Below are 18,830 nucleotides of genomic sequence, written 5' to 3' on the forward strand. Positions count from 1 at the left end.
GAGCAGCTGGTAGTTTCGAACTGCTGACCTTAAGGTTCGCAGCCCGATTCGTAACCACTACGCTACCAGAATATCATATAGTGTTACTTTAATGATTAAGCATGATTGCATCAGCACCTAACACAGTACCAGGTATATAGTAAATGACATATGTCAACCTCAGTTTACATATCTGTAAAAAGGGATTTATATTAAAATTGTTGTGAGGTTTAAGTAAGATGATGAATAAAGTATCTAAGATATCTGGCTCATAACCAGCTCAATATTTGCAAGGTGCTTCAAAAAGTTTATGAGAAACTGAAATGAAAAGATAATAGAATTTTCTGAAGTCCTCAAATAGCTATCACTACTACACATACATTGCTATCATCAAAATGGTCTGATTAGGGTCATGACACTAAGCATAGCTAACTTTGTATAATGGTGATCTAACAGGCAGTATGGAAATGACTAGCAGTACGGGCAGGGCTCTTTTTTTGTGGTAATTTGCAAGTGACCAACTAGAATGTTCAAGTGATGTCAATCTGAACCCAACAGTAGTGATGGATGCTGTGGCTAGAATACAAAGGGGCTTCAAAAAGTTCATGGGAAAGTGGAATTGAAAGACAATGGGAGTTTTGGTCCAGAGCAAGCACTTAATATTTTTCTATTGAAACAATAAATGTGAACTTTTCTCTCCTCTCACATAGATATATTGAAGGCAATCTAAGAGGAATTAGAGACAAAAGAGCCAAGAGTCAGATTGCAGAGAAGTAAAAGAATGTGTACAGAGTGGGCCAGCCATGGAGATGGTGGCCAACAAAGAGATTAGGAAGATCTTGTCTAGGTCAGGGCACAGCCATTTCTAACGTGATTTTCTTCTAAGGGCTGCACAGAAAGAACACCAGACAAGGAATGAAAAAGACTTCTGCTCCTGGCTCAGTTCCTATGGATGGCCTACCTTGTTTCAGAAAAGATTTACGGTCCCTTTTTCATCTTGAATATGGATACAACAGCACTACACTGCAGTGTGCACTGGAGGAAAAACTAAAGAATTTTTTTCCAAAAAGGAAGAGACATTTATTTATTTGACATTAAGTAGCTACAATTTTAGACTTGTTTATTCCTAATGCCCTGGGAAACTGCATCATCAAACAGTTAAGTAATAGGTTATTTCCATGAATTGCTAAGGAATAGAAAAGTTCTATTTGGTTCGGTTGGAGCAGGTCTGTATTAGGTCAACAACTCAATTCTGAACTCTTAAAATTATGCAGCTTTACTCTTTTGGGTTTGTGATGTCTTTAAAAGAGAATACTTGAATTGGTCACTGAAGAATAGTTGTAATCATTTGAGATGAAACAAAGCATATAATTTGCTGGATGTACAGCTCAGGATCTTGTCTGTAAACCTTAATTCAATTCACAATAAGTTTAAAAAAAAAAATGATTAGTTGTGAAAGTTTTTCCCTGAACTTCTTGATGAAGGGCTTACACACCTACTTTTGGATGGCTCAGACAACCAACTCTTTGAACACCGGATGATCTTCTAAGGCCTGTTCTTGAGAAACGAGCTGTGAGCTCTTATCTGGATTAGTAACAAGAGTATAATATCATAAAATAGTCAAACTAATTGGCATGTGCTAAAAATAAATAAATTTTTAAAAGCATATAATTTCGTGTAAGTCTAATCTGATTTTCCTGGGCTGGGAACTCGGGATAGGTGTAAGCCTGTATAACAAGAAGTCCCAGGCCATCTGTTTCACTGTCCCTTACTCCAGAAGGGTAGGCTCCCAGCAGCCGTGTTTCTATGAGGTGACCCTCTCACAGTAGGTCACTGATGTCAGGGTGGAAATCTGACTGAAATCCAGATACTTCTCTCCAGAAATTTGGCACGGGACAGGAGATAGTACTTCTCTCCAGAAATTTGGCACGGGACAGGAGATAGTACAGTGTCTTTCGTGTGGTGAGAATGATAATATATAGATTTGGGAGCTAATCAGTAGCCAGAGTCTATCACTATATAAGGATGTATCTGAGACATAAAGGTAATTAGTATGCTGAGAGAAAAAGGAAAAAAACAAGCAGACACATAGAAAAAAGGGAGATGGAGACAAAGTCTTCTCCTGGCACCTGGGGTTTTCTGCCTCTGAACTCTGGCTTCTAGTCACTTCCATAAACCCAGAGGCATTTCAACTCTGGGATTGCCAAATTGCCCTTATATTCCTTTACTTGCAACCAAAGAGTCTTAACTAATGTACCAACCATCCATATAACCCATCACTTTTCTGGGGATGGATGTGAATGCTCACAACCAGCTGATGAGCATCACATCTCTTCTCCATAAAGCAGATGCTATTGCTGAAGAAGTCTATAAACATGAGTCCAAAAACCAAAAAAAAAAAATCTATTCCTCATGAGTTTGCTTAAGTCTGGGGCTTAATTCATCTCTCTGATGAAAATTCTTTTAGTCTTCAAATATGTAGTATTTAGTTATTTTTCACAGGGGTTCAGAGAAACAAATATTAACTAAGTAAGAATAATCATCTAAATAACATTGACTATTGTCATCTAAAAAGTGTTGTCTCCAAGATTCTCATCCAGATTTGTTGTGGTTAAGTGCCATTGAGTCGGTTCCAACCCATAGAGACCCTATACATAGGGTTTCCGAGAAGCAGCTAGTGAGCTTGTACTGTTGACCTTGTGGTTCAAATCGGCTTTGCAGCCCAGTGCATCAGCCCACAGCGCCACACCAGGAGTCCAGATTACTAGCAGAGGGTGACACAGGAAGAAGAAAGGTAATGTGGCTTAATGCCTGCAGGTGAAGGAAGGTACACAATTACGCAATAATATTAAATGTAAACAGTTGCTGGATAATATACAGGTCTCAGCCAAGACTCTACTTCCTTCCATTAGGGTCAATAATTGCAAAATGACCTATATTTGCAGATATCAATGCCAAATTTACGGAGAGGATGAGTGCATGTCCTAAGCTCAAGCTCATGTGGCCAAGCAAATGCGTTTCCTGCTACCACCGGCACAGGTCAATAAAGGCAAGACGTTTCTGGTAGATTTCCTCAACTGATGTGTGTGCAAGAATGGAGAATGTTACTGCTCTGGCTGTGAAAAAAAAAGCTGTCTTGCTTCTTCTATTGGCTCACACTACCACATGCTAGAATAAGCAAGATACTGACTGAAAACCAATGATCCAAAACAGAGCAGAATGCTCCTTCAAATGACTCCTACACAACAGAGTGTGCAGCAGAAGCCATGTGGGGGCAAATTGGACAGCAAGAACTCTTGGAAAAGGCTAACATTAACTAGCATTGGGATGTGTCTCAGCAGAAGCTGTTAACACATTTACTGCAGATCAAGAAAAGATAGCTGGGTCTAAGGTACAGAAAGGTCAGCAACCAGAGAGGAAGTCAGACATTGAAGGAATTTTGATGAGTAGGTGAGGCCACTGCCACAGAACTAAATTCTACTTTGCTCTGTTCAAGGCAACAATGGAGTCATCTCCCCTTACTTTTCATAATGCCTACCAATCCCCGGAACAAATGAACAAAACCTACTCAAGTGCTGAGTTCAGAGAAATCAGCCATGTATACTGGGATCAAAATGTCTACCACTGTTATGGCCAGATTATAACTACACTTATAGACCCTAGTTTATAGCCCAAGTTGGAAAATCTAACTGTTTTGAATCACATCAGCCAGTTCTCCTCCAAAATTAATATTGGAACAGGACTCAGAAAGAACAAGCAGTTCTCAAACCAGGGAAAAGAACAGTTCCCCAACTCCCAAAAGCTGGCTTGGGTCCAGAAAAGTCCTAGGGGTGGAGCCAGGTCAACTTTGCTGTTGCAGACTCAGTCGCCATGATGATTCTTCTTGGAAGTTCTTGGAGTAATTTGGGAGAGAGCTGGAGACTGTGGATTTATTCACTCTAGATTCACACACCCCAAAGTCTGACCAAAACGAAACAAAACTAGCTCAAAAAAGTGGGTCAGTGAGGTCTTTAAGCCTCTGTTTTTTTCCCACCTAAGACTATTGCTTTAGTCTGTAGTTATTTTTCCTGAGAAGTAATGTGGAAAAAGAAATACAAAAGCAACTGGATCAGTAACAAGAATATTTTAAAGGAAACAGGCAATCTGAATATAGTCTTAAAACAGTTTCTATCTCCCTTTGCCATGCTTTCTTCTTGAGACTGGGATGGGAAAGAGAGGGCCCATCATTTTCCCTGCTTCCTACTTAATACCACAGGTATGGAGTGCAAGAAACACAAGCAGAGAGAAAATATTCAAAAGAAAAATAATCAAGACAGTATAACTCTAAAGAGAGTAAAATGATATTAAAAGAGTGCTGGCAATCAGAGAACAAGTTAAGTGCTTTTGTGGAACCATGTACATGATGATAGAAATGAACAGGAAATGGGAGTGAGGCGCACCCAGCTGGTTTTATCTATACCACCGCATGTTGCTCTCTAAGAAAAACCTCCTCTGAAGATTTGCACCCTATGTTAGTTAGTCCTGTGGTGCACGGTCACAGGGTGAAGAAGATGAATCTGCGACAGTCAGAAGTGTCACTCAGAAGCTCATGTGTAGATCCAGGTCCCAGGTAAATACTAAGCAAGAACAAAGTGAAAAGGCATCTACACTTCTAAACAGAGTATTTCAATGTCAAGTTAAATCTGCTAAGTTCCAGACCAAAGAAAATTTAGAAACGATTTCCTTAATAACTGATCCTTTCAGCATGAAGTATGGGGTGCAGTGCTCTCGAGTCAATCCCTTAGAATCAAAAGGGAAACCACGAACTAAGATATATATCCAAATCTTCAGTCAGCAATTAAAATGTGGATTTGGGCTTTTCTAAGGTATAAGAGGAGTCCTGGTGTGGCGCTGTGGGTTAATACGCCAGCCTGCCAAGCCGTTTGAACTGCAAGGTTGGCATTTCAAGCTCACCAGCTTCTCCTCGGAAACGCTACACAGGGTCACCATGGGTCGGAACCGACTCAGTGGCACTTCACAACAACAACAAAGGTATAAAAAGGACTAAAGCATTTTTTATGCAAAAGGCTGTAGGTGACTGATGTACTTTACTGGTCATTGTTTTGCTATTCCTAGCAGTCTTGACGCATTCAGAATAGCTACCAAAGATGCTAAGAGGGAGGACAGTGTCAGTCCAGGTAAATTGGGGGTTAGGGCTATGGATGGGGGGGCTCTGAAAAGTGAAACCCTCATAAAGGAAGCTGAGCTTTGGAGAGTTTTGTGAGTTTGTAGCCCCCATGTCGATTCCATGGCTGCTCTCTTTCCACTCTGTTTGGCAGCTTTGCCAAAAGCCTATAATCACACTGGGAACAGGAGAAGGCAAAAAGAGAAACTCCACTGAAGTCAGCTATGAGAAAAGTTGGTATGCAAAATCAAGTTGCTAATGAGCCACTTCCGTATCAGTGAAGTCACTGATAGAAGCAAGGGATGGTCCCAGGCCCACTAACTCACACCAAAAAAGACACCAGGGAAATAGCCTCATGGGAACAAGACAATACCCTTCTGTGGCAGAAAGTATGATAAACAAGTACAGACTTTTTTACACAGGATGAGATGAGTCTCTCCATCAGAGATGCATCATTTACTAAACAGCAGGTACTGACTTCTCCTACTAACTCTAAAAGGAGGGAATGGACTTGTGATTAAAAGTCACACCTTAATTCAAGTACCAATTACGCCAAGTCTCAGAGTGAGCTGCTAAGGGATTGGCTTTCACCCCCAAAACCCAGACTGGTTGAGCTGAGTCTGATTCATGGCAAGTTTGTGTGACTGATTAGAACTGCTCCTTACGGTTTTCTTGGCTGCAGCCTTTACAGCAGATTGCCAGACCTTTCTTCCACAATGCCACTGAGTGGGTTCAAACTGCCAACTTGTAGCTTAGTACAGGCATGCCTTGGGGCTACTGTGGGTTTGGTCCTAAACGCAGCAATAAAGTGAATATTGCAATAAAGCGAGACACACAATGTTTTTGCTTTTCCAGTGCATATGAAAGTCATATAAAAAGTTGTGTTTACACCATTCTGTATGTAAGAGCATGATGAAAAAGTTTGAAATATTGTGAGAACTGTTAAAATGTGGTATAGAGACACAAATGAGCACATGTTGTTGGAAAAATGGTGCTGATAGACCTATCAGGGTAGCCACAAACCTCTAATTTGTAAAAAAAAAGGGGGGGCAATATCTACACAGTGCAAAAAAGCGAAGAACAATAAAACAAGGTATGCCTGTATGTTAGAGCAGCTGTCTGCCCAACCTAGGGACCCACTATCATCCTTTAAAATAATTTTCCATCCCAGTTGACCCCTCAGAGCTGACTCAATTGGGTACGCTTTCAGAAACAGGAATCCAGGAAGGTCTGAAGCTGATGTCTAAATCTTGATACAAACTCTTTCTTTGGTCTTAGGTTTCTTCTTCATAATAACAACTGCTCCAACTCTAACCATTGATGGAGTGTAGAATACCCCTTAGGGGTCAGTCGCTAGGAAGCCTCTACAAAAAAGTTCATAGAAAAATGGAATGAAAAGATAATGGAATTTTCCCATGAACTTTTTGTAGCCCTCTCCCCACCCCAACATATATATATATATATATATATATTATGTACAGAGAAAGAGTGAGAGAGTACTGGAGTATGAACAATAAAGTGACATTAGTCAAAAGTTATACTGCAGAAATGCTGTGGTGACAAGTTAGCCACATAGCAGAGGCAGAAGCTATGAACTAGACCAGAGATAGCATCTGCTGCCCTAGTTAGTGAACAGAACACAGCTTTCCAATTTAACGCTGGAAGAGAAGTTCTGAGATCACAAGAACATGAAGAGACAGATGCCTTGCAGAGTGCGCTGGGGGAAGTGAGCAGAAAACTCGGGATCATGTTTTAAAGGGGCCAGAGGAGGACAGGCAGACCAAATGAAAGATGAAGGTAAAGATCTGGCATTCCAGATGCCTGGAAAAATAAGACAAGACCTGCTGAAGCATCAGGCCACCATCAGTGTGCTGCAGGAAGCTCTTGGAGAATGAGCTGGGCTTTCTGTCAAACGAATTTATAATGGTCAGAATTAAACCTTGAAATGTCAGGGTGGTTGTTTTGCCTTGTTGTTGTTGTTGTTTTGCCAAGAAGGATACACTCCATCTGACATCCAGTTCCTAGTTGATAAGGAGTAAGCAAATATTACTAGAAATAAAGGAATTTGTCTTGAGTATATTCCAGGCACTAATTAACTGGCCCACTCTATGGCCCACATTTGTCTATGGGAAAACCAATGTCTAGTTTCCCCATGGTTTTCAGTAAACCACAGTCCAAGTCTGCTCTCACAGGATTGTATGTTTATACTTCCCCCTCGGCTGATATTGAGATACTGTTGAAAAGGAGAAAGAGAAATATTTCGGAGTCATTTACAAGGGGAAAAGCCACCAGGTGCCAGGATAGGATGTTCTGTTCTTCGTGCTCTGGTTTCTATAAAACTGCAGTGGGCAGGCTGGTCTCTAGGGAGTCTTCCTTGAAAATCCCTGAATGTGACTTAAAGTAACCACCAAGAGCACAGTCTTGACCTCTGCCAAATTAGTGTTTGTGTATTTTAGGTTTATAAAACCAACTAAAACATCTTCCAATCTACAGTTCAAGACCGGTCTTTAGAAACACAGCATTACCCAGTTGCCAGGATTTAAATAAAATTAAGCAATCTTAATTACAGATGGGTCTCAGGGGAGTGGAGTGTAGGGTTTGTGAACGATCTCCTAATTCTCAAAGGGTTCCATAACCTTCAAAAGGATCAACAAGAAAAAGGCAGACATTTCATAGACTACCTTACCAATCCACCTACTGATTCCTTTTCCTTTCTCAAGTTTTGCTACTTTTTATTTGCCCGTATGTTTAGATGTTTCACTACTTTTAACTGTGTCTTATCTTACCTTTGATTTTTTTTAAAAGAACCTGCATAAGTTTTCCCTGGGATTCATATTTGAGAGTGAGTTTTGAGTATGTGTACAGCAGGTGACTACTGGTTCTTATTTTAGTGAAACAGCAGTAGAATGTGATTGTTGTTGTTGTTAAGTGCCGTCGAGTCGTTTCCAACTCGCAGAGACCTTGTATAGGGTTTCCAAGGAATGGCTGGTGAGTTTGAACCACCGATCTCGCAGTTCAAACCAACCTTTCGGTCCAGTATATTATCCCAAATGCCACACCAGAATGTGATAGTGTTACTACAGTTCACTGATTCCAAGGCTCTTGAACTTAACTGTAATACTGGACTAGTTAACTGGGTCAGTCTCTTCTGTGATGGAATAATTCCACAAGCCCAGTTACAGTAAAAGTACAATTCTTTGAATGACATCCCATCAGCAAACCATGCTATAGGAAGCCTGGAAATCATAAGCAATGGAGGAATGGTGAATGTTAAAATTACTGTAATTCCATGAGGCAAGGAAGCAAATGACATATTCAAAGAGACACCAGCTCTGTGGCAATGTTTTCAGATACTGTAAGAGTCTAGTGATGCTTGTGCACGTGCTTTCTGACAAGCGTGGATGGAATGGGTGTTGCATGCCTGGCAAGCAGAGAACATTGCCTAAAGGCCAAAGAGCCAGTCCAGAGATCCTCTCCCAGGAAAGACATGCAGAATGCAAGGCCATCTCAACGGTGCTGATGCCGGCTTAGAATGTGGTGGATAGAATGAATGGCGGGGAAAGAGGAGATGAGGCAAAATCAGTCTTGTGCTTGAATTTTCTCACCTGGAATTACAGAGATAGTTTTCAAAGCTCGGAGAACCCTGAATGTTCTCAGCGCTGAGACATTGCCCAGGTCCACAAACTCTGTCACATATCTGTAGTAAGGGAGGTCACACACAGACACCAATGACAAACACAGACACAAACACAAACACCAAAGGAAAAAACAAAACCACAACAAAACAAAAAGTACAATACGTCACGTCAGGGCCCTAACCCAACACCTAACACCAACCCCGGGCCATCTTACCTGGGATTACCGAAATAGTTTTCAAAGCCCTCAGTACCCTGAAAGTGCGTAGAGCTGAAACATTGCCTAGGTTTACAAACTCTGTTATATACCTGCAGAATCAAACCAAAGTTAACTTGTAATGGTACCATTGGGCGAGGGTTTGGGAATGGGGGAGAGAAAGGGTCTTACATACAAGCTATGATTTAATATCTTCCCTAGAAAAAGAAAAATTTCGAAATATAAATTCTTTAGTAACACTTCCTTTTTTTTTTAATTGGGCAAGGAGAACTCCAAGTGCATTAGAACCAGGAGTTCCCGGGCTGGGGTGGGGGTGAGGGTCGGGGGTGGTTACTCTTTTAATCAGCATAGTGATATGCTGATTCCCACCAGAATGTCTTTATTCTCAGCCCATTTCTTTCTTTCTTTCTTTTTTTTTTTTTTTTGGTAAAAGAAAACACCGGCGGTATCCCAAGTTCTGTGAGTGATTTCTTAGAAAATGGAGACACTCCTGAAGCAGGAGTGTCCCCCATGAATAAATCTATATTAAAATAACTCCTGATTTGAGAATGGTAAAAATGGCTAAATGTCTCTATAGCCAAGTGATTTGCCTGAGAACTGCATGCATATCTTTGCAGTCATGCCTATTGGCAAAATCTTAGCCTATGACAAGATATGCTCAGTAAAGTCCAAATCATGGCCTCAGAACAAACATTATGTTAAATGCCCATTTTATCACCAATTCTGTGCCTACCAAGGACACTTATATTTCAATGAATGCCAGTATGCATTCATAAGACGTGGAAGCTAGAAACTGCCTTAAAAGAAAGTCAACATTCCAGTTTCAAATATTTAGTGCATAGCATTCATTCACATTTTACTAGTTGGAACATATCTTTCTAGTGGATGCCTGGATCCATACACTCACAAATGTACCCTCTTACACATCTGCAGACACACACACACAAACATACACAACAGCCCCAGCCGCTATCAAACCACAAAGCTCTTTCCCAACCCAGAAAGAAAAATAATAAAGCCTCCTATTGTCTTTTTACCATTTCTCAGAGAGGTAACATTGGCATTGGTGAAACCACACAAACTACTTCGAGTCACTAGCACACCAATGTGGAGTTAGACTGGTCTCTAGCAATAGTTGCAAAGTCTGGACAGTAATTCTTTCGTTTGGATACCCTGACTAATGCTTTGAAGTCTGCAACACCTGGCCAGTCTTATTAAATTACATGGGATATAACATATCCAGGAAACTCATTTTCAGCTTAAGATTCATACCTAAGAAATTCTAAGTCTTCACATAGGCCCCCTAGTGATGGGCATGCAAACCTCAGTTAATGTTATATGGGAGGAGGAAATATGAGGGGGCTTTAAAAAAATCGTGGAAAAACTCCATGACCTTTTAAATCCATTTTTCATGAACTTTTTGAATTCCCCTCTTATGAGGGATTGTCAGTGGGAAATCACCTCCTGTTTTCTCTCCCAGCTGTAAACCCACTGCTTACCTTCTCCCACAGAATCACACTGTTTGTTGCCTGTATCACAAGAGGTCCTCACCAGCAAGAAATAAAAACACAAGCCCATAATTAATTCCTCATTCAACCCACACATACATACACTGTCACACCACTGGCCCCAGGAACACAAGCACACACACACACACACCCATACCGAGAACACCAACAAAATAGGCAGAGAACTTACGCCATCATGATGACACTGAAATCTAACCAGTTCCATGGATCCCGTAAAAAGGTAAAGCCATCTATGCAGAAACCTCTTGCAATAATTTTCACTAATGATTCAAACGTATAAATCCCTGTGAACGTGTACCTGTCAAAGGAATGGATAGCTTGAGGCAATTTCTAAACAGAAAGAAACTTTAAATGAACCTTTTAAGATAACACTTGCCTAAAGTGTGACTTCAGTGAAAACAGACAAAATGGAAAGGACATAGGCTAACGCAAAAAAAAAAGGAGAAAGGAATGTTTTGAATGAAACTTACTGAAATGCACAAACCAAGAACTTGTGAATGCTGTGTAGGATTCTGAAGGATAGTTCATGGATGCAACTACATATTGACATGCATGATCATTTTGAGCCAGGTGAACAGGCCCCAGAACTATATTTAAGCTTTGCTGTTAAGTTCCATCAAGTCAGTTCCGACTCATGGAGACTGTAAATCTTTGCAGGAGTAGAAAGCCTCATCTTTCTCCTGCAGAGTGACTTGTGGGCACGAACCATTGACCTTGTGGTTCACAGTCCAGTGCTGATCCTACAGAGCCACCACGCTCCTCATAGTTCCTCCGACTCATAGCGACCCTGGAAGGAGCAGCTGGTGGGTTTGAACTGCCCACCTTGTGGTTAGCAGCCCAGTGCTTACCCTACAGTGCCACACCAGGACTCCTTAGAAGGGTCAAAAAGGAAGGAAAGCTAATATTGGAGAAGAATACAGTATCACCAGAAACTGAAAGTACAAGATGGTGATGGGGCCGCTAAGCCCAAGGCATAGAAAAGGACAGGAGTGAAAGACAGGACGTTTGAGAGCGCACTTCCTTTCCAGAGTTGACTTATAAGGTATTTCATACATTCCAACAAACAATAGCTATATTTTCACTCATCTCTATGAAGAAGAAGGAGCTCTGGTAGCGTAGTGGTTACGAATCGGGTTGTTAACCTCAAGGTTGGCAGTTCAAAACTACCAGCGGTTCCGCGGAAGAAAGATGAGGCGTTCTGCTCCCATAAAGATTTACAGCCTCAGAAACCCTGTGCAGGGTCACTATGAGTCGGAACCGACTCCACGGTACTTAACAACAACTATGAAGAAGAGTGGGCAATAACAAAAATCTTTCCTTAATGGATAAAATATGACAAAGTTAGGATCCAGAGACTAGAAAATTTAAAAGACACAAATAAACAAGCTACTTACTCCACATTCTTGGACCATTCAGGTGGGTTGCTAAAAGTCATGAATACACAGTTGGTCAAAATAGTGCACATAATGATCATGCTAAATACTGTAGAGAAGAGTCAAGGGGAAAATACATAAAAATTAGACTCCCCACCCCACAAAAGCAGATGGATTTCACATTAGGTATCAATTTTCATCTGTCATATGTGCTCCCATACTAATAAGATGGAAAAAGTCAGACCATACAAATTAATTGACATTTTCTATTTAAGGGGAGCAAATACCAGAAAAGATTGTTCTTATCCATGTAAATAGCTGTACCAAGGAAGCCATTTAATCTGATAAAGTATCTCAGTGCTCAAGAAATTAAAAAATTCAAGGTAGGTATCTAATTCATGCAATTAATTACTTGCAATTTAAGGGGTAGCTTTAAAAAAATTCTAATACTGGATCTTAATACATTAAAAAGCAGAATAATCTGGTACTGGATGAAATTACTAAAATCTCAGCACTTGAAAAATAAGTCTTCACCAAATAGTTATCTTAAAATCTGTCCCTTTTACTGATACCAATAACATTCCAGGACACTAATAACATTATCTTTATAAAACAAAACTGCTGAAGCTCCACTTGAGATTTGGCAGGAATTCACTCTTAAACTAGGACTGGTAGGGCAGACAGCTAAATGGTTGGTTAAAAAAAACTTACACATAATCAAGGTGTCAAAATTAAGACATGTATACAAGCAACATGCAAATTGCTGCACTCATCCCACACTTGTAGAAAAGGATATGAATGTATCAAAATTTTAATAGCTATTCTTCTTAGCAGGTTAAAAGGACTTAAAATGTACAAGGCAGGCGTGGCACTAAATCTGAAGAGAGTTTTCCCTCTGTTTAATACTACAAAGGTCTGTAGAGAAAGAAAAAGAGAGAAATTATTAAAGCATAATATTATTAATCACCACATGAAATAACTTTTTTCTAGGCAAGGAATGAATATAGGCATTCCCTGGCTTACAAACCAGATCCGTTCCTAAATGTGTTTTTAACGTCAAATTTGTAAGTGAGTTGTATCAGGTGTGCATGATTATTATTTAGCCTTACTTCAGCACCAGAAAAGGAGCAACGCCTTTCCCATGATCTAAAAGCTGACTGTGATAAAGAATTTGTTGAGTAGCTATGAGTAGCCATCGCTATGGGTCGGTACTGACTCCATGGCACCTAACAACAACAACCCTTTGTTGCTATGTAAATTTACCCTCATTTTGAAACATCTGAGCCAACCCTTCCCTAGTTAAGTGCTGTCAAGTCAGTTCCCACTCATAGGGTTTCCGAGGAGCAACTGGTGGGTTTGAACTGTCAACCTTATGGTTTGCAGTTCAGTGCTGATCCTACAGCACCACACCAGGAGTCCCCTCCCTACTCACAATAAATTCTTTATCACAGTCAGCTTTTAGATCATGGGAAAGGCGTTGCTCCTTTTCTGGTGCTGAAGTTAAGGCTAAATAATAATCATGCACACCTGACAACAAAGGGTACGTACAAATTATTTGTAAACTGGATGTTCTGTAACCTGGGAACTTACTGTAAACTCAAATGTACTTATAATACTTACTTTCCAATTTGGTTTCTAAGGCAAGAGACCTTACCAATAGCCATTTCTATCATACTCATTGCCACTGAGTCCATTCCGACTCATAGAGGCCCTAACAACTTCATTAGTCATTTTAAGCAGCAACCTCTCCCCAAATTAAAATACATGACTATTTTTTAAAAAAGAGACTTTAAATTCCAACCCATTACTTAAAGATACCCTTTTCTGCCAGTTTTGTGTATATCCTTCCGGAAATTATCTGTGTAAATACAAGCATATAGGTATATCCTTTATGACACACACTCATACATACATGCTCAAATGGATTGCACTATAAATAATCACCTGATCTTTGCATTAATAAAAGAATCCCCTTAGAGAAAAACCCAGGACCAGATGGCTTAACTGATGAATTCTACCAAATGTTTAAAAAAGAATAATTAACAGCAATCCTTCACAAGCTATTCCAAAAAACAGAAGAAAGAAAGACTTTCCAACTTATCCCGAGGCCAGTAATACCCTAATAACAAAACCAAAGCTATCTCGGTCTCATACACACAAAATATAGACCAATCTCTTATGAAAATGAAAGGTAACAGAATCCAGCAGCATATAAAAAGGATTATACAATCTTCTTAAGACAGGTCTGGTGAAAAGAGATGGGGGATAAGATTCTCATAATTCAATAGTGAGAAATAGTTATTATGACTAATTGCTACTGTCACAACTGTAAAGGTAGAAGTTTTGTAACAAAAACAGGGAAGTAGTTAATCTTACAGCACAGAAATAGAGGACCCTAGGACCATAAAGAGAGAAGAGCACAAGCAAAGTGCAGGACTCTATCCAGAGAAGCAGTGACACCAGAGATGGAGGCAGAGATGATGACGTGGAGAAAGAGAGCAGCTAAGGACTCTGGACTCATGGAAAGAGAAGAGAACTGGGTGCTGGTGGCCAGGAGGCAGGCCTGTAGAATGTGCCCTTTGGTTGTTTAAATTATTATATATTCCTGCGTGCTTCTGTGTACATCTTCCCCACCAAAAAACAACAAACAAAACAGGGAATGGAAGCAAATACTGTTGAATGATGATGCACGGAGGAGACTGTATCATTGCAATGAAACGATGGTATAAAGCCAATGTTCTCCCATGTAAACGATCACTCAGTTCACAATAAAAACTTAAAACAACAACAACAATAAAAGGATTATACATTATGACCCAATAGGACTTATCCTAGGAATGTAAAGTTGATTCAACATTTTAAATACCCAATCACTGTTAATACATGATATCAATAAAGGGCAATAGCCACAGTATTTTTTTCAATATTGTAGGTGCTGTCGAGTCAGTTTCGAATCGTAGAAACCCTGAATAGGGTTTCCAAGAGTGGCTGGTGGTTTTGAACTGCCAAACTTGTGGTTTGCAGTCTAGCACTTATCTTATAGTGCCACACCAGGACTCCATTATCTCAACAGACACACACAAAAGTTAACACCTGCAACAATATGTGACAACAAATCATCCATTCATAAATCTCTTACTCAGCTAAATTCGGTAATCCATTGCGATAGCCACACAGAACTCAAGACATCATACTCAGTTAAGGGGTTGATTAGGGAAATTAACAGATTACAATTCAGGGTCAGAAATGCTCAGGGTATCATTGTTCCAGTCAGCTGCTGATAAATGCCCATGGGGCACACTACTCCACCCTAAACCTCAGCCTGAGGCACTCAGCTCTAGCTGTGTGGGTCAGCAAACCTAGCTCCCCAACTTAAGTTCCTGGAAGCACCCCACTCTATAAGCAAGTTTCCAGTCCATAGTCACTCCGTGGGCTGGGAAGCCCACTGCTCTGTCTTATGTTCTGGTTCTTGGCTTCTGTTGCTCATCTGCCACTCCTCTGGTATCACAGCTTTCTGTCCTTGGGTCCAGGAAGTTCAATGCACTAGGATCTCCAGGTCCAAAGGACACACTCCACTCCTGGCTTTTCTATGATGGTAATGAGATTCCTCCTTCCTGCTTGGCTCATTGTAAACCCATGCTAGAATTTCAAGTTTTCACAATTAGAATGAACTCTGGTAGCTTTCATAGCTGAATCACGTCATCCTATCAGTATCATCTCCAACATTCTCTTACCCAGACCCAGCAAGGCAGAAACACTGTTTGCTGGGATTTACAGACTATGGCTAGAAGAGACATTAGATAATTCACGATACCTCCTTTCATAATAAAAACATTCAACCCATAGAGTATCTATGAAAAGCCCACACCTAAAATCATAGTGATTGATGAAAGACTGAAAGCTTTCCTCTAAGATCAGACACAAGACAAGGATGTCCACTCTCTTCACTTGTAATCAACGTTGCAAGGGAGGTTCCAGCCAGGGCAATTAGACAATGAAATGAAATACCAGGCATACAGATTGGGAAGGAAGACATAAAACTACCTCTGTGTACAGATAGAATCTTGTCTATAGAAAACCCTAAGGGATACACACACACACACAGAGCCATTAGCAAGTTCAGCAAGGTTGCAAAATATAAGATCGTTACACAAAAATTAGATGTATTTCTAAGCACTAGCATGAACAATTAAGAAAATAAATTGAGAAATGTAAAATATTCAGCATTAAACTGAATAAAATACTTAAGAATGAATTTAACAAAAGAAATGTTAAAAGACTTGTACACTTAAAACTACAAAGCACTGTTAAAGAAATGAAAGAACACCATCCCATATTCATGGATTGAAAGACAATACTGTTAAGATGGCAAAATTCCCCCAAGTTGATCCTATAGCTTCAATACAATCACTACCAAAACTCCTTCTACCCTTTTTGATAAATCAAGCTGGTCCTAAAATTCATATGGAAATGCAAGGGATCTAGACAGTCAAAATACTCTTTTTTTTTCAAAATACTCTTGAAAAGGAGGTACAATATTAGAAGACACACACTTCCTGATTTCAAAATTTACTATAAAGCTACAGTAACCAAGACTTTATGGTGCTAGCATAAAGATAGACTTATGGATCAATGTAAATGACTTGAGAGTCCAGAAATAAATTCATTATCTGTGATCAAATGACCTTTTAAAAGAGTGCCAAGCCAATCCAAAGTGAAATAATAGTCTCATTCATAAATGGTGCTGAGACAGCTGGATCTCCAAAAGAATGCGGTTGGCCCCCACCTCACACCATACACAAAACCAAACTCAAAATGGATCAAAGTGGGAATTCTGGGAAGATGGCAGCATAAACTAAGATCCTGACGCTCCATGAATATGAAGAAAAGCAACTAGAAGTCTGTACTCAGCCTTGTGTAAACTCTGAAATAGAGAGCAAAGTACTATAGCAAGGAGCAGCAAACCAAATCAAGACAAGGACAAAATCTCATAAGTAGGAAAAGCACTTCTTCCACTGTTTCTGCCTTTCCCCTTCCTTGTGTGGCAGACAAGCAGCTGCAGTATTGCTGAGCTTTAGCTTTAAAAGAAGACAAACCTTATTACCAGGCTGTTCAGGTTGTATATTCTCACCTGTCTGGAGGTGGTCTGAAAGACTGAAACTTCACTCTGGCCAGAATTAGAGCCCTCAGAGTGGGCAGAAAGTCCTGACCAAGGACTGAGAGTAGATAAATCAGCGTATGCTTTCTGACCAGTTTGGGAACTGCTAAAGGATCCTGGTCTGGCCTGAACCAGAGATATTACAGGCAAGAAGTGAGAGCAGGAAGCAGTCTAAAGGATATGCCCACCTCTGAGTTTCTTGTACAAATTAGTACTACAGAAAATATCATATATACAAAGAAATTGATAAAGTTAATATCTTATAAAATTCTAATGTCCTTGCTTCAACAAAAGATCACAAGGCACACCAAGAAACTGAAAATAATGGTTCATTCAAGTGAGCAAGTTGAAGGGAGATAAATTGTATTTATGGAAGTCCAATTAATGTGCAAATTGGAAGAATATAATACAACAATATTTAAATAAGTCAAAGAACTTATGGAAAACATAGACAAAGAACTAAAGAAAATCAGGAATGCAATGCATGGACAAAATGAGAACATAAATAACAAGATACACACTATAGAAAAATCAAACAAATACTCAAACTGAATGACACAATAGCTGGGAAAAAATCAATGTAACAACAGATTTGAGATGGCAGAAGAGTGGGTGAACCAGAGGATAAAGTAGCCAAAATTATGGAGTCTGAGCAACAAGGAAAAGCTCAAGACTGAACATAACCTAATGGAAATATAGAACATCATGAGGTGAACTTACACATTATGTGAATTTCAGAAGGAAACACAGAGAGAAATGGATAGAAAGAATATTTAAAGAACTAATGACAGGAAGCTTTTCAAATCTGACAAAGGTTATGAATAAACAAAACTAAGCAGTTTAAGAAATCTAAGAAAGATAAGCCTAAAGAGATTCACCCAAAGATACATTATAATCAAGATCTCAAAAATTAAAGATAGAGAAAGCAGCAAGAGAAAAGTGAATACTCATGTACAGTAAAATTAAAGCAACCCATTGCCACCAATTCAATTCCAACTCATAGCAAGCCTAGAGGTGGTAAATCCAATTCAATTCCAACTCATAGCAAGCCTTGTTGTTGTTGTTGTTAAGTGCCGTCGAGTCGGTTCCAACCCATAGCGACCCTGTACAGGGTTTCCGAGGGTGTAAATCCTTACGGGAGTAGAAAGCCTCATCTTTCTCCCGCAGAGCGGCTGGTAGTTTCGAACCGCTGACCTTAAGGTTCCCAGCCCGATTCGTAACCACTACGCTACCAGAGCTCCTAGAGGCAGTAAATCCTTATGGAAGCGGACTGCCACATCTTTCTTCCACAGAGCAGCTGGTGGGTTCTAACTGCTTCTTTTACTTAAGGACCAGTGTGCCACCAAGGCTCCTTATAATAAAATCAGGTGCCAGTTTCTCATCAGAAACCTTGGAGGTAATGGAGTGACGTATTTAAAGTGTTGAAAGAAGAGAACTGTCAACCAAGAATACTATATCTGGCAGAACGGTTCTTTACTCTGAAGACAGGCCTGGAAATATAATTCCAAAAATGGAAATCAGAACCACAGGCAGAAAATTTTTGCAAGAACAAGGTTGCAATCACTGAGATGAAACAAAATGTATGATTTGTTAAACATAATCAATAATTTTTCACTCAATTCACCAAAGTTCATGTATATATATAGTTAAGTACCATCGAGTTGGTGCTGACTCCTAGCGACCATGTACAGGGTTTCCAAGGAGCAGCTGGTGAGTTTGAACCATAAACCTTGTGGTTCAAAACAACCTTGAGATCCAGTGCTTTATCCCATAGT

General features: G+C 39.9%; 1 protein-coding gene across 4 annotated transcripts in view; it reads right to left on the minus strand.

Moving 5' to 3' along the window:
- Positions 1-18,830, minus strand: part of SCN8A (sodium channel, voltage gated, type VIII, alpha subunit) — a 212,250-nt gene that overhangs the window by 152,898 nt on the left and 40,522 nt on the right. For 2 of the 4 annotated variants that reach the window (XM_006870028.1, XM_006870027.1), the window contains exons 2-5: positions 12,694-12,812; positions 11,919-12,008; positions 10,694-10,822; positions 8,996-9,087 (exon numbers count right to left, since the gene is read on the minus strand). In XM_006870028.1, coding sequence (XP_006870090.1) covers positions 8,996-9,087; positions 10,694-10,822; positions 11,919-12,008; positions 12,694-12,812 — 430 coding nt within the window. Of the gene's footprint in view, positions 1-8,748; positions 8,841-8,995; positions 9,088-10,693; positions 10,823-11,918; positions 12,009-12,693; positions 12,813-18,830 lie in introns of all 4 variants that reach the window. The other 2 variants (XM_006870026.1, XM_006870025.1) reach the window with 1 other exon arrangement.

Source organism: Chrysochloris asiatica, unplaced genomic scaffold (assembly GCF_000296735.1).
Source record: "Chrysochloris asiatica unplaced genomic scaffold, ChrAsi1.0 scaffold00138, whole genome shotgun sequence".
Classification (NCBI taxonomy): Eukaryota; Metazoa; Chordata; class Mammalia; order Afrosoricida; family Chrysochloridae; genus Chrysochloris; species Chrysochloris asiatica.